General features: G+C 36.1%; 1 protein-coding gene across 16 annotated transcripts in view; it reads right to left on the bottom strand.

Annotated features, from left to right (window-relative positions):
- CTNNA3 (catenin alpha 3) overlaps positions 1–14,999 on the bottom strand; it is a 482,801-nt gene that overhangs the window by 367,963 nt on the left and 99,839 nt on the right. For all 16 annotated transcript variants that reach the window (XR_001186059.5, XR_005266613.2, XM_072040368.1 and 13 more), the window contains one exon: positions 8,627–8,830. Coding sequence is in view for 13 of the 16 variants with exons in the window: in XM_072040368.1 (XP_071896469.1) it covers positions 8,627–8,830 (204 nt within the window). In the remaining 3 variants the exon portion in view is untranslated. The remainder of the gene's footprint in view (positions 1–8,626; positions 8,831–14,999) is intronic.

The raw sequence follows: 14,999 nt of genomic DNA, 5'->3' as shown, positions 1-14,999 counted from the left end.
AATCCTAGATTATTGCTGACTACAGCCTCTAGTTAGGTAGCTGCCCTATCCTTTTGTTTCGTCTGTGTGTAAGTTTGCTTTAATTTTTGCTTCTGGTAATGAAACAATCGATAAAATTTAGAATAACCTAAGATAGCAAGGATTTTCCAATCTATAGAGCAATTAGAATGATTTACTTTATTTAATGTATTCTACTAAGCTTTGCAGTTGTCTGATTTGAGACATTTATTTGCTTCACATACTCAAACAGAAGGAAAATGTGCCCACTGGTACCATAAGCTTAGAAAATAACCACAAGAGGCACTTTTTGAGTAAAGCTGATCTTGAAATGATTTATCTATCTATCTATATAAAATAATACGATGATGAGACTTTGCTTGTCTGTTTACTTTTTCAGCCTTCTGATCATTCTTACTGGTCACCACCTAATTTCTTGCCCTGCCCTCATTACCAAAAGATCTTTCAATCTTCTGTTGGATTTTTTTTTTTCTAGTGGAGTCTCCATTTTTTTCTAGTGGAGACAGTGTCAGAAGCCTGACAACTGTCAACTTAAACAACATCCAGAATACTGTCGCACTGAACATGCATTTGAGTATTGCACAAATATATTTATGATGGGACAGGTTCCTTATTTAGCTATTAAACCTTTTTTAAGAAAAGAATTTATGACAATAATTTAGGGAGATTATTTAAAATGATCACACTTGAAATTTTAAGGGAAGAATTTAAGATTTGTTTCAAAGAAAATTCTTGTTTGTTAAAAAAATGGGTTTGATATTAATTCACAATATAAATATTCTAATAGGAGTCCTCTAAACTATCAATGACTGATCTTTTTAATAAGAATTGTTACATAAACAAGAAGTAAATGCTTTCTAATCTGAAACCAAATACAGTGTAGAAGTATATCTGGGCAACAAAAGCCAGCTGTCCTACACAGAGAGAAAACCCAACAGGAATGCATTCTGAAACAGCAGGCTCCAGCAGTGATCCTAGAAACAGCATACTAACATTCAGAAAAATGATCAGTATAACATCATCAAGAAAATAGGAAATTGGTCAAGAACAATCTCGTGTATTGACAGCAATTTAGCACAAACTATAAAAATCTTGTGAGTTAAACAGCTAGGTGGATGTTCAGATAACAAACATTCATAATATTCATTTGCAATGCTTTTTAAATTATTTATTTATTATCGTAATAAAGATTATTTATTATGAATTACTGATTGCCATAATCAAGAAATCATTTCAGCTGGGGAACACAGAAAATGGTACACTACTGGAGGTTCCCTGAAAAAAAATACTTCGCCTTCAGCAACCCAATATATTTCCAATGCTGTCAGGTGTACCGCATTCAAATTCCTATTGTACTGAATCATCCTCTACAGAGCCATGACTCGCTCATCACCCTACATTACTTCAATGCAAGCCTTAAGTTAAGATCCGATTAATCCTAGAAATAGCTTGGCTCAGAACCGTTAAATGAAAACAGGGCTTAAGAACAGAAAATCTTTCATTATCTTTCTCTAGCTCATGTCTGTAGCTCCCAGTTTACTGCAAATTCCGTAAGACCACATATAAACAGATAAATTTAACTGCAGCTTATTTTTTAACTGTGAATCTATTTAGTAAATTCACTAGATTACTTTTGGTTTTTAAGCACACTAAAATCTTTTTCCTGAATATTTCATATCTAATTTTCCTTTAGAACTAACCAAATGACAAAGTAACATTAAAAAAATAATTTTCAATTACCCATATAATATGTACGGAAACCCACCACAGGAGTATTGAAAGTCAACTTAATTAAGTACTCGACCGATGTCAGCAAGAGAATTATGAAAACTACATGTTTTCCTCTATAAATGCCAGCATAATATGCCATATGGGCATATCAATTTTGCTGGAATTAATCTTTTTTTTTCCTGAAGACATCATATTCAATAAAGTTATTAAAAAAACCCTGAATAAGAAAAATCTGAGTGACACTTTCCACCCACACATAGCACTGTGTATATAAATTTGATATTTATGTAGTTTACATTTTGCTATACAGGACTTCCAAACTTCTCTAGAATAGCAGTTTTTGAAAAAGTTTGAATATGAACAGAGAAGTAAGAACATTTAAATCCATTGCTTTTACAGAAAGACATGAGTAAAGTTCTGTTTGGACTTGTGCCAGTATGGAAATAAAGGAAAAAAAGATTAAAAGATTTCAGGAAGATGTCAGATATATATATATGTGTGAAATGACGTATGTGACTTAGCTTAACTCATCATGTCCTTCCAGGAGTTTCACCAACAGCAAAAAAAACAAGAAGAAAAAAGGGACAAACTATGTGAAAACACTAAAATATACATATTGAGACTTACCATCATATAATCTGTGGACTGGTTGCAATACTTATGATACCTGACAAGAACTCCTCTTGCAACAGAATTTTAATACACATCACCATAGCAGTTCTCTACAGAAGAGCAAACAGAATTTGGCAGGCTCTAACATGAGTTTTCAGTGTAATAAGTCATGAAAAATGTATTCATGAAGTAAATACCACATTCCAAGTGCATTTTCAGCATACCATCAAAAATACTCGTATTAGAGTGCTCACTACACCCCTACTCCAAAACATAAATGCAAATCATCTGTTTTTTCACATTATTTATTTTTTCAATAGTAATGGCTCTGCCAAGCAAAGTGGTCTAGATTAAGGCTATAAACCCATCTGACAGAAAGAGGTTAGGTGAACCCATACGTGAATGGAGAATGCAAGCTTTACTAGAAGGAGCTGTAGCAGATTCAACAGTGTCTGGAGCTTTTTCATGAGGTCACTTATTTGATTCATGTGTGAATTTTCTGCTGTAAGAGATATCATTTTGCGTCCTAATTTAGTATTTGTGGAGCACCAATCTTTCACATGCATATTACTAACTATATCTAATCCATTTTTCTGCAACTAGTAGATACAGATAAATAAGGGGAAATATTCCCAACAATAAGCAATTACCTATCAAAGACAAGGGGGCAATACTCTAAATAAAAACATGAAACATTTCCTTTTTAAACTGAACAAAATATTTTCTTCAACTTGAAATAACTCTTTTAGGGGACTTTTTGCAATTTCCAGAACTACCAAAAATGTTCCCTATGAGCACTGAAATGAAAAATCCACTGCTCAGGGCAAGAGTAATTCGCTTAAATGCAAGACACACTGCACCACTGTGACTACAAACCGAAATGCCTTGTCTTCTCTCTAGCCAGGAAAAGTGGTAAAAATCATCAGCAAAGCATAAAGCACAACTAACATGAAGTTTTGAGGTATCTATAAATTCTTTCACTCCAAAAGAGTAAGCATGACCATGAAATACTAAACAAAATATTCTTAATCACTGGCAGTCTCCACAGAGACAGTGGGTCAGACTTTAAGCTGCTGGTGACGAGCACTCAATACAAGAGTAAAGCAAGGCCTTTGTACTCCACAGCACTAAAATTCATGAGTCAAGATAAACAGTAAGGCCCAGAACAAAGCCATCAGTACAAACCTGTTTTTCCATACATTTTCTGTTTTTAAGTTTCCAGTGTTCAGGTTCCAGGAAAAAGACAGCAATTGCAATCTGACTGCACAACTTCCAGCAACTACCCAGTATGTCAGCTTTCATCATTCCCACAGCTCTGTGCTGCATATTATTATTATTATTTTTAATTTTATTTTGAAAGCTCAGCATGGTCCAGATTACTCCCTGCCTCAGGTGTTCCTGTACTATCAGGGTTCTCAGGTTGTCTGGTCCCATCCTCACAATGTTGCAGTTCATACGCTCAGATCCAAGCATGCCTCAAATCCAAATGTCTCTCATATCGAGAAGTTCTGCACACAAACCTGTGGTGAAGCACGACGCTTCAGACTACTTACAGGGAATCCCCAGAAATAAAGCTCCACAGCTGCATTTCCAAGGAAAATGCATCAGTAAGTTTCTCCTATTTTCTTAAGTGTCTCAACAGGAGGCTGAAACTACCCTTGGGGTGAGCAGGGGTGACACAGCTCTCTGCTCTATGCCACACTCAGCACGTATGGTGCAACAGTGGGACAGTGAGCAGCAGCCCCTGCTGGTGGCACAAGAAGCACAGGGACCTCCAAAACTACAGACTAAATTACTGAGTTGCTGCTGGTTTGCACAATCACATGTTCCTGTGAGTTTTGTGTGAAACACTCTGTGAAATACTTTTAACAAAATCAATTATTTTGTGGTACTGACACATTTTTCAAGCCTGGACCAAGTTGGTATGTTTATTTTATATATATATATATATATATATATATAATATTTCTGAAAACGATATATATAATTCAGAAATATTTTGATATAAATCTTTCATATTTCCACTTGAAACTCTTTGTAAGATACAAACCTTGAAAACTCACAAAAAATTTAAAAATGGCAACAACAATGCAAACAATTTTACTGACATCATGTGTCTTAGGTAATGTCAACATAAAAACCTAGCTAAGAAGCAGATGACTTTGAAACATACAACAAATAAGAAAAAAATCACAACCTACCAGGAAAGGCATACAGCATACTAACCAAGTTTGAATAAGAAAATACAGCTATACACCCAACCAACAGCCTGAAAACACTGAGAAACTAATAAAGCTCCAATTTCATAAAACAACATTCCAAAAGAGGAAAAAAATAAGTCAAGAATGCAGCTATCACACTATCAGAATACCCAACCTGCCCTTCACCAAGCATTTTTCAGCCTTGTCTGAATAATCTAACTTTATTGCAACCCACAGGTTATGGTGCAGAACAATTATTCAGACATAGCATCCCTACTAATGAAGGCAGAAAAGGCCGTGCTCATCATCCTAATTGCTGCTCACTACAGCCCACTTTAACCCACACTCAATCACAATTCTTATCCCTTCTGATCACCCAGATGAGTGCATATCCCTATTGTGACTGGGACTGAAAGCAGACAGAACTCAAGAAATATGAAGTTAGTATTGCTGAACTCGAATATATTCCATAACTTTCCATTTTGAAGGATGAACAGAGACACGACAATAGCCTGTCATTAGGAGAATGCAAGTGCTTATTACTAGAACAAAATGATTGCTCCTATGAATGCATTATTATCCATATACCGCAGTATCATTCTAACATTGATAAGCTCTCCAAATTCACAGTAGTAATTTCTGCTATTTGATGTCCTGAAATACAAATACATACCTTAATGATATATGTCTCTGAGCAGAATTCAGAGAGAATAACAAAGGTACATAAATAATTCAGAAATACCCCAAAAAAGTTTGCTGCCTTTTAGAATAATTAAGTATAAATATAATTGCAATTTACTATATGACTGCATTATTTTGTCAGTAGAAAAGCTTAAGTTTCTTGAAGACAGACTGGGTCTTCATTAGCATAAAGAACATTTTGCTTAAATATCTGTCAGATCACCTCACTGTGGTGCAGTCTCTGCAAAAAGTAGCCATTTATGTAAAAGGCAGCATCTGCTGAAAAGATGTTTCTCCCAGCTTGCACTAAAAGCCTCTACATTTTATCACTGACACCAGGAGGCCCTTGATTTCACTTGATGTCCTTACGTCTTATTAGAAACTTAGAATAAGTGAGAAATAAACAAATTTAGCATCAAAAAACGCTATATTCCCTCTTGTGTCTCAATAGTTCAGAGTATATCCTAAGTTTCTTTACACTCTTTCAGGCAGTGACGGCTAGTTTCAAAAAATACACTTTGATGCACAGCTTACACAGAATTTAGGCACTGAAGCTCTCGGAAATGATCCTGTTAAAGCTAAGCAAATACCAGCCAGGACACATTCACCACCAGAACAAGACCCAGGGGGCTTAGAAATGCACTGCGTATTACCAGTGCCAATGCATCTCTTACAGCTTCCTGGAAAACCAGGTGCTAGGGAACAGTTTGCAAAGGTGGCACTTCCTGGGGGGAAGGGGTCTCTGAAACAATGCAGCTTTCATTAGCAACAGCGAGATAAAACGAAGCCTTGGCAGAAGTAATCAAACTAATATACTAGCAAGAAACAACAGATACTTACCCAGAAAAAACCTCTTCAAAGCAGCTATATACAACTCATGAGAGTGATTGACAAAAACTGAAATGAAAGAGGGTAGACTCTATTTTGTGAACTGTATGCCCATCAGGACAAAGACAGGAGCAACAGTATATCCTCTGCGGATGCTCGTCAAGGAAAACTTTACACTCACCTTCAAGCTTAGTGCAGATCTCTCGGTGCCTCACTCAGAGTATACGGCACAAATACACCAAGAGACAACATGCATGGACTCATGCTACGCATTATGTAAACAGTGGGACTGCTTGTGGGGCATGGCAGGGACAGGGAAAGAAAGGGGCCACAACCTAGACCTTAAATTATACTGTGCTAACAAATGGCTTGCATACCTGTTACAGCTCATTCAATTCACACTTCTAGCTTACTGAAATTATTAATAGAAGAGCCCAGGAGGCAGTGATACATCAGCACCTTCTCCTGGATCTGTTCTCTATTCTTCTGTGAGTTAGAGTTGTGAAACTGACTCCTGATAATCTCCTCAAAGAAAGACTTACTCAGTACAGTCTCAGTAATAGCTATAAACTACTGTTGGTATAGTTTTTTCCACTAAGATAAATATTAAATGTATAAGCAGATCAAGAGCACTAAAAGAAACCGAAAACTTTAAATTCACTTCTGTCATCTAACCTTAGTTTAACACCTATAAAGACACATACATATAAATCTTCTGTATTTCTTCCTTTTCACTTCCCTCCTTGTCCTTGCAAGCCTATGCAGACATTGTGTTCTGCAGCACATTATATTATACTTTCCCTTTTTGCCATGTTTAAACAGCTGCTGCCTTTCCCAAGTTTACATTTTGAATTGAGCAATGTATTCTTTACTTACCTTAGGTAACCCTAGAAACGTGATTATTTCTGAAATACGAAAGCTAATCACAATTTTCTTCTGAGATTGAAGAATTTAAGACTTACATGTGACCACGTGACTTACACTCATGTAGTTTGACTCCTGCAAAACACAGAATTCTACTGAAGAGTTCTTGCCAGAAACCCATGGTGATCCTTTGGGCTGCTATGGGTTGGTACACAGAGTATTTGCATCCTCCCACACTTCCTAGCTACTTCAGCTCAATGCCTTCTCTTATTAAACTTTCAGCCATTTATCAATAAACTTAATTCATTTTAGAACTGATACCACAACAGACATCTTCTGCAAGAAGGTATCAGAGACCAACCTACAGAGCTAACCAAAACTAAAAAAATTTCACATAAGTAGCCCAAGTGCAAAAAACTACCAGAGAGGTTCAGGAATTACATTGTATTCAACAGAAGCTGAAGGTGAATTCTAAATAAAAATTAATACAAGCATTTTTATCTGGTGTAGGGACTGAAAGAGGACCTAGAATTCACAGGTAATTAAATAAATGGAGTTCTCCACCCACTCCCCAACCCGGTAGTATGAATCCAAAAGAAGATCAACAAGTACAACATCTGAAAAATGAAAAAACATCTGATATGCATAAATTATCTTAGTCCCTACACTTCATTATGCTAATGACAATAGGATAAGAAAGAAAACAGTCTCAATAGAGCAGCTTTGGACTGGGTTAACTAGTATAACTTACAGAAGAGAAAGGAGTTTTGGCTTCAGAAAAAAAAAGAAACAAATAGCAGTATCATACAATTATCTTCTCAGTGTGGTGGATGAATCATCTTGAAACATTCTTTAGATAAGAACAGTATGCCTATAGAAAATGTTTCAGAGGAAAGGCATGATATTAACACTGCGTACCCACATGAATAGTATCTGAGTCTCCACTGTTCTATCATGTAGATATGTTTATAGCCAGATGTAGAAGAACCAAATCCGTTCTTTAAACAAATAATTATGTTTTTAAAGCACAATCAAACTATATTCATTTTCATAAATTCACAGATGAATTGGCCTACAAGTACACCAGACAACCACATTTCTGGGTTTACTGAACAGTCCTAGCTTTCTGAAGTAGGAATTAAGTCATTTCTACACTTGTAAATCAGTGCCCTTACGAAAATCAAATGTAGTGGCATGAACACCCCGAAATGATACTGTTGCTACTCATGGATTAGCAAATTATTATGGAAGTTGTTTCATTCTACAGGAACAGATTAATCTCTGGTTCCTCAGATTTTAAGACTCAACTGGAAAGTGAAATTATGAAGAAATTCTTGCTAGCATAGAAAGGATCATGGCTGTTCTGTCCTTGTGACAGTTCACAATAAGCATCAAGTAATATAAATATGTGTAAGTCATACCTGTAATACAGCATTTTCTATACAACATATTACACAACAATTTTTTTTTTTTCCTGGAGGTCTGTATTTAGCTTTTACTTAAGTTTATGTAGACAAATTTCCTTTTGATCTTGTAAAGACCATGTTGAGAAATACAGATTAAACTATGAACAATCACAAGAGACAGTCATGGCCAAGTGACTTCTATTGCATATATTATTTACATTAAAAAGGAATATATTCCATATATTATCTACATTTTTTAAAAAGGGAAAAAGTCTGGTTACCTACATTGTTTATGTATTCAGACAGCAGGTCTTGGAGAGCTTGACGGATAGCATTGCACTCAGCAATGATGCGTTCTCGATGGAAATCACGCGTGCAGGAGGAATCAGCTAGCAAAGCTGCTCCACTGATAATAGCTTCCAAACGTTTCTCTAGTGATGGCCGTATTTTCTCTTCACTCACTACAAGAGGATCCTGGATAATTAAATGCTGAAAAACATTAGGAGTACTGGTAAGAGAAGTCAGACTAATTAAGTTGCTGCTTTATTTTTCACTTGCATGAACTGCAGTGACGTTATGCTTCCTAGAATTCCAAACAGCCCTTTACCCTTGATGTATCCAAAATACTTTTGACCCTGGAAGACTCCATTTTCCCTACCGTGGCTACACGTACAGGTCACTTGCAGACAAAGCCCAGTTCTCTCTGCCACCCAGATCTCACATCTGTGTTATCAAACCTTACTGGCCTTTATTCAGTCCTCAGCTGGCATCAGAGCTTTCCAGACAGAACTGTTTCACACCTCAGTGAAACACAGTAGAACAAGTTCCCAGGCCACACTGACATCTTCTGACCACAACTACCTGACCTCTGAGTCGTCTCTGTTTCCTACTTCTATTGCATGAGGGGGCCTGTCATGAATTTACCTTGAAAAATTTTTTAAAAAGAAACGCATCTTATACCATGCTTATAATGTCTGTGTACTACTGTCACACCATATATGTGACATTCACTACTCACTACATATCTTACCAAAGTATCTCAGAATTGAGGCCTAGCTTTGTTTGGAAGTCTACAGGGAGGGTTGACACCTCCAACATTTACATTTTGAGAAATCAGGAGGACATCTAGATTTAGCATAAAAACAACTTGACTAGTTTACAGCTGAGAGATGTTACATGACCAGTTGGATTCTGATGGTTTTTATTCTAATACAGTTAAACACTGTGGCAGAAATTCACTGCTGCTACATTTAACAGGCTGAGCACCAGCAAAGCACAAAATAGCAGCTTTTGTTCAACAACTGTGTTTTCAAAGGAGTGTCCTCTTGCTTTTCACCAGCTGGAATAAACAAAAGCAGCAAAGTGTTTTGGCATGATAAAACTAGTTATGTTTTTGTGGCAAGCATAGCAAGAAGAAAAGGAGAGGTGATATTTTCATACAATGCAAAAGCAATTGTATTCGAGCTTCAACATTTAAAGTAATACAAACTATTCATTTTTAATCAAACTGAACGTTTGAAAGAACAGCATTACTCTCCAGATCACCAAAGCCCAAATTCCACGCAAGTCCCCTTACCTGATATATCCATATGTGATTCTAAGCTTACAGAAAAATTATTAAACAAGAAAACTACGCCATATGCCCTCAAGTGGAATTTAGGTCAGGTAAATCAGAAGTTATCAGTGATTATCCAATATGTGTTGAACTACTTTTAATCCAGAGAATTTTAGTTATTTTTCCAATTTAGATTTAATATCTCATTTTCATGTACTGCCCAACTTAGGAAGTTGTAGAAGTAGAAAAAGTGTTCTGTTACAGCATTTTAAGATAAAAGATTAAACTTTTAAAAATGGAAATAAGGTCACCTTCCAATTTTGTTATTGATTATTTTTAGCAATCTCTTACATATTATCTATGATTTAGGGAAAGAAGGTCTTTTTGTTCCGGGTCTAGTTCTTCTATCCTTCCCAAAATATACAATTGCTTTGAGACATCTGGGATATTCTCCAGCAAGGCTAGAGAAAAATCAGACTTTAGAATCTGAGTATTTCCCAAGGAAGCCTTTTAATACTGCCATCAGACAGCACAGGTTCTTTCTGCGTTACTCTAGTTCAAATGGAAGCTCGTTATTTCCCAGCACGTAGGAAGGAGCAGTGCAGGTTTCTCATGTTCTACCTGCACTAGTATTCCATTGTCCTGAAGTCCCCAGTATCATTTAAAAGCACTCCTATTATTTAAGTACTCTCACTACTTCAGCCTCACACTTGCTCCCAATCAATATATATATAATAGAGGACACTAAATCTAAAGTAACCCTTGTAAGCCCTTCTGGGGCTGTAAGTTCTAGGCTCCTGTTCTGCTTCATACCAGAAACTGCGATTACATGAACTACAGTCCTCAAATTTCCACAGTGTCCAGAAGGAAAAGGTAGTTGTGAGTTTCTGTCTCTCTTCACAGTAAATGTGTTGAATTTTGGGAATTTTGTATCACAGCAGAGCATCATAAAAGAAGAAAAAAAAGGCAGCCCAGTGCTACTGCTATTGCAATTTTCTGTTGTCTATTTGTTTCAACAAGTGACAGGATGTATCATTAAAATGGTTTATACGTTTATGTCAGGTGCTCATGTGCATCCAGCAGATGCAATCTTAGATTAAGATAAAGTAGTAACTATGTATTTTTAAGTTCCTGTTTTTTCCTCAAACCAATTTTCACCTGTCTGGATACACATAACAATCTGGAAAGGAGCTGAAGCATAAACAGGAGGAAAAGAGCTTAAATGTTTTAAAAATAAAGAAAACTATTTGTGCAGCTATTTCTGCATCCATAAAAGCAACAAAGTAACCTTATTTGTACCACTTATTTGTTTCCTAAGTGAAAGATGTTAAATAAATAAACACTGATCATGGAAGCAATCATCTCGCATGCAACTTTTGGAATCAGAGCCAAAATGGGATGGGACCATAGTTTTAATCACTACTTGTCTACTGACAAACCTAGACCAAAGGAAACATGCAGCCCACTATTTTCATCTGCTTTTGTGGAAGCAGGGAAGTTGGGAGTGAGTTGAGAACTTTTCAGTATTTATAACAAATTTGACTTGTACACTCTCCAAGAAAGTTTCTCCAATGCTGAAACTTCCTGAAGCATGGCAGGCCCTGCTTTTAAAGGTAAAATCCAAAGAAAAGGAAGATGGCTTGGAGAGAAGGAAGATGGCTTGCTGTCCTGCTCTGAAGCATCTCCATATACCCTAACCTCTTGATGGCAATGGAGGGAGCCAGACTGGTTCACCCAGTCACCAGCAAAGGAAATCATTTTGCTTTTTGCAGGCAAATTCCTAATTTGACAATGCCTGGAGCCAGACCTGATAGGAGAAATAATCCAGCTCAGTATTATAATCAGAAGCCTCCCTACTGCAAATAAAATGTTAAGACTCCTTGTCCTTTTCTATAACAGGTATTTCCACAGAAGGCAGGGAATGTACCTGAAGACACTCTTCTGGAATTGTGAAGGCAGTAAAATCCCACTTCATCACAAACATAGCTTAGAGACTCATTAAGAATATAAATATTGAGCAGTTTTTCTCATGTATTCTGTTTGCTGAGCTTGCTTACAACAGTGATATCATAGCTGAAAGCAAAGCAAAACTGCACCCTATTTACATGTAAGCAAGCAAACCTACTTCATGTCTCAAACAAAATATGCATTGTAGAGAATTAGGGCAATGCAGTACAGGAAACTGGAAGCAGTAAGAAGTGCTGTTAGGTACTCTGAAATGGAGGGGTTTCTGTGATTCTGGAACATTGAATTCTTTCAGCTGCCACCTCTACCAGAAGGAATGTGTGATTTTAAAAGCAGAATCCAAGCAGTTCTTAGCAGCAGGAACTCTGGTTCCCTGAGTAACAGATTTTTAATCCCCTAAGTTACCTAGGTCTTCATTGTTTTGGCTGTATCCAAAGACATAGCAGAATTATAAATGAAAAAGATTGCACTTTGACAACTAGCACGGTAATACAGGTTTAGAAAACTGTATGAAGCTAGTCATTGGTGTTTAAATACTTACAATATTTACTTTTTTATTATTAACTTATAGCAAATTGATAACTTCAAACTATTTTTATACAGGAAAGACTCATCCACAGTGATGTATGAATGATAAGGGAAGACATCCTACAGATAGCCAGCTTCCAGAGGTCAGGACATTCATTTCTGATGCGGAAGACAGGTTTATTTGTGTTAGAAATTTGAAACTGTCTCTTACATTCACATTAACATCCTGTATGCCAAACTGCTCAGTGGTACCTCACCTCTGCTGGAGTTCTGCCCCTTTGTCACTACTCACTGGATCAGCAGCTTCATTGTTGGGCTCCTGTATCTCAAGTAAGCACCCTAAACACTAGACTACAGCGTCCCTCATAACGTAAAATCCATCTGCTAAGAAGAATGTTTAAGTGTTACTACAGAAACAAAAAGCTTCGTGATGGAAAACTAAGTCATGCCTAAAGGCTACAGCCAATTAGCCATTTCAGTTAGCACAATGACTGCCTTTAAAATATCAGATAAAATTGGAGGAGAAACATCTTCTCCTAGGAGATAGTTTGCAGAAAGTGCATGAAAAGATGTACAAGAAGCACTGGCATGTATGAGCAAAAAAACAAACAAACAAAAACCTACAGTTCAGCTCAAAAAAAAAAAACAAAAAAACAGGCAAAAGTAACAGGAAAAAATGGTTTAAGATTCTGCCTGCAGATTTGATTCTTCAAGCAATTTCATCAAATATTTCTGATAAGCATACCTAAGCAGAAAAGATCATTTGATTTCCAAACAATCAGAGGACCCTAGATATGCAACAAGTAGTTTTGCTTTTTTGCTTTCAAAGGGTTAAGCAGTGTTTAGCTACCTGAGCTTTTAAACACAAGCATTCGAACAGAATTATTACATCCCTATCTTCTTCCTCTCATTGGTTTTCTGATTCATGAAAGAGGGATCATGGATATCCAGAAACCTGGTTCCATTTCCTGACATTTTGGACCAATTTACAGTACTTTGATATCTCATATATAATTGCTATGCTAGATAGCCATAATCACTAAATCACAACGTATCAGATGAATGTGATAAGTCAGGCATGCATAGCCTGGATCATTTTTTTTTTTTTTTAGAGATCTCTCTACATCAGAAGATGCAATACCAGTGAAAAGAATTAGATAACCTGCACCCATGTTCTTTTAACACAGATCTTACGCAATTTAATTTGTGACACTGCCATTTTGTGTTTACTTGTGAATAACGTGGTATTTATATGGAACCTGTGAGATGAATTCTTGAGAATCAACTGATTTAAGAAGTTAACTACACTAAGGTTTACTGGTGATTTCCTCATCTTACAATCAGTAATTACTTTCACACTGCCAGCAGTGGCAAAGGAAGAATGACACTGCAAACCATCTAGATACTAGATTGTTGGGTAAGCTCCGTGATACATTTCTCCACTACAAACATTTAATGAGATTTGTTCCCAACAGACTGTTTACTACATCAATTTATTTCATGGCACTGTATTTGCAGCAACAAGATAGAGCAAAGGTTATTTCAGGTCTTTAGCCAATAGAACTTTCTGTAAAGAAAGAAAAGCACAACCATCTAATTCATAAGATCATTTTTTAAAAGTTTAAATGCTCTATAAATTGTGCTTATCTAACAAATACAGCTTCAATTCCCATTTGTGGTATCTAGGTAAAAATAAATTTAAAAGGCCATAAAGAAATGGCTTTTTACAAGCGAGGCTCCTATGTTGCTACATTTCCAAATAAAACCAAATTCAATCCAAAAGAAAAAAATCCATTTAGTGATTAGCAAAATTCTTATATTTTAAAACTAATAAATATAATGATAACAACAAAAAAAAAACATTAAAACAGTACTGCTAACATACAGTCAAGATGAATTCATCTGCTGTGAGAAGATACAAGCACTTAGGTATTTTTTTTGTTTGTTTTGTTACATAAAACAGATAAACAATAACTCTAATTTAAATTACATTTTCATTCAGGGTGTCATTGTAAGAAATCACTTGTGACACTTAAATGTTGCTTTTTCTTTCACTAAATAACAAAATAGCTTATGAATTGTAACTTTAAAACCCAGTGTAAGCAAAAAGGATGGCTAACATGTAACATGCAATCATAGCCTGTTCCTCTGAGGACAAAAAAAAAAACTAACTGTCAGATTCAACTTAGGGTATGACTGAGAGGTCCGTTTTGATCAATGCACTGCCACTACAAGATCTGTGTTAAATATATGGACTTCAATCTATTCCTCTCACCTTTCATTGAAAATTTTAAACAAAATCTATCATCATCAGTTACAACATCAATTTTCTTGAAAATGTATCAACAATATTGGAGTCGCAAGGCTGGAATCTGATAAATCTGAGTTTTTACAACCAAAAAGGCCCGTATTTGCACATGTGTTTAGAAACTTTTATTCCTTTTGTTGATCTGGTCTACATCAATTATACCAGATGAGGAGCATGGTCTGTAGACCTCATCTACAGGAGGTCTACCAATTTCGGCAGAGTAATGGAAAATTATACTGGTAAGAGTCAGAGCAGCCGTATGAAACAAGGAATGCTCCATACAGAAGCCTACGAGTAGGTCA

The sequence above is a fragment of the Anas platyrhynchos genome, chromosome 6, assembly GCF_047663525.1.
Source record: "Anas platyrhynchos isolate ZD024472 breed Pekin duck chromosome 6, IASCAAS_PekinDuck_T2T, whole genome shotgun sequence".
Classification (NCBI taxonomy): Eukaryota; Metazoa; Chordata; class Aves; order Anseriformes; family Anatidae; genus Anas; species Anas platyrhynchos.
Note: the sequence above shows the minus strand (reverse complement) of the source record. Positions and strands in the feature narration are given on the sequence as shown.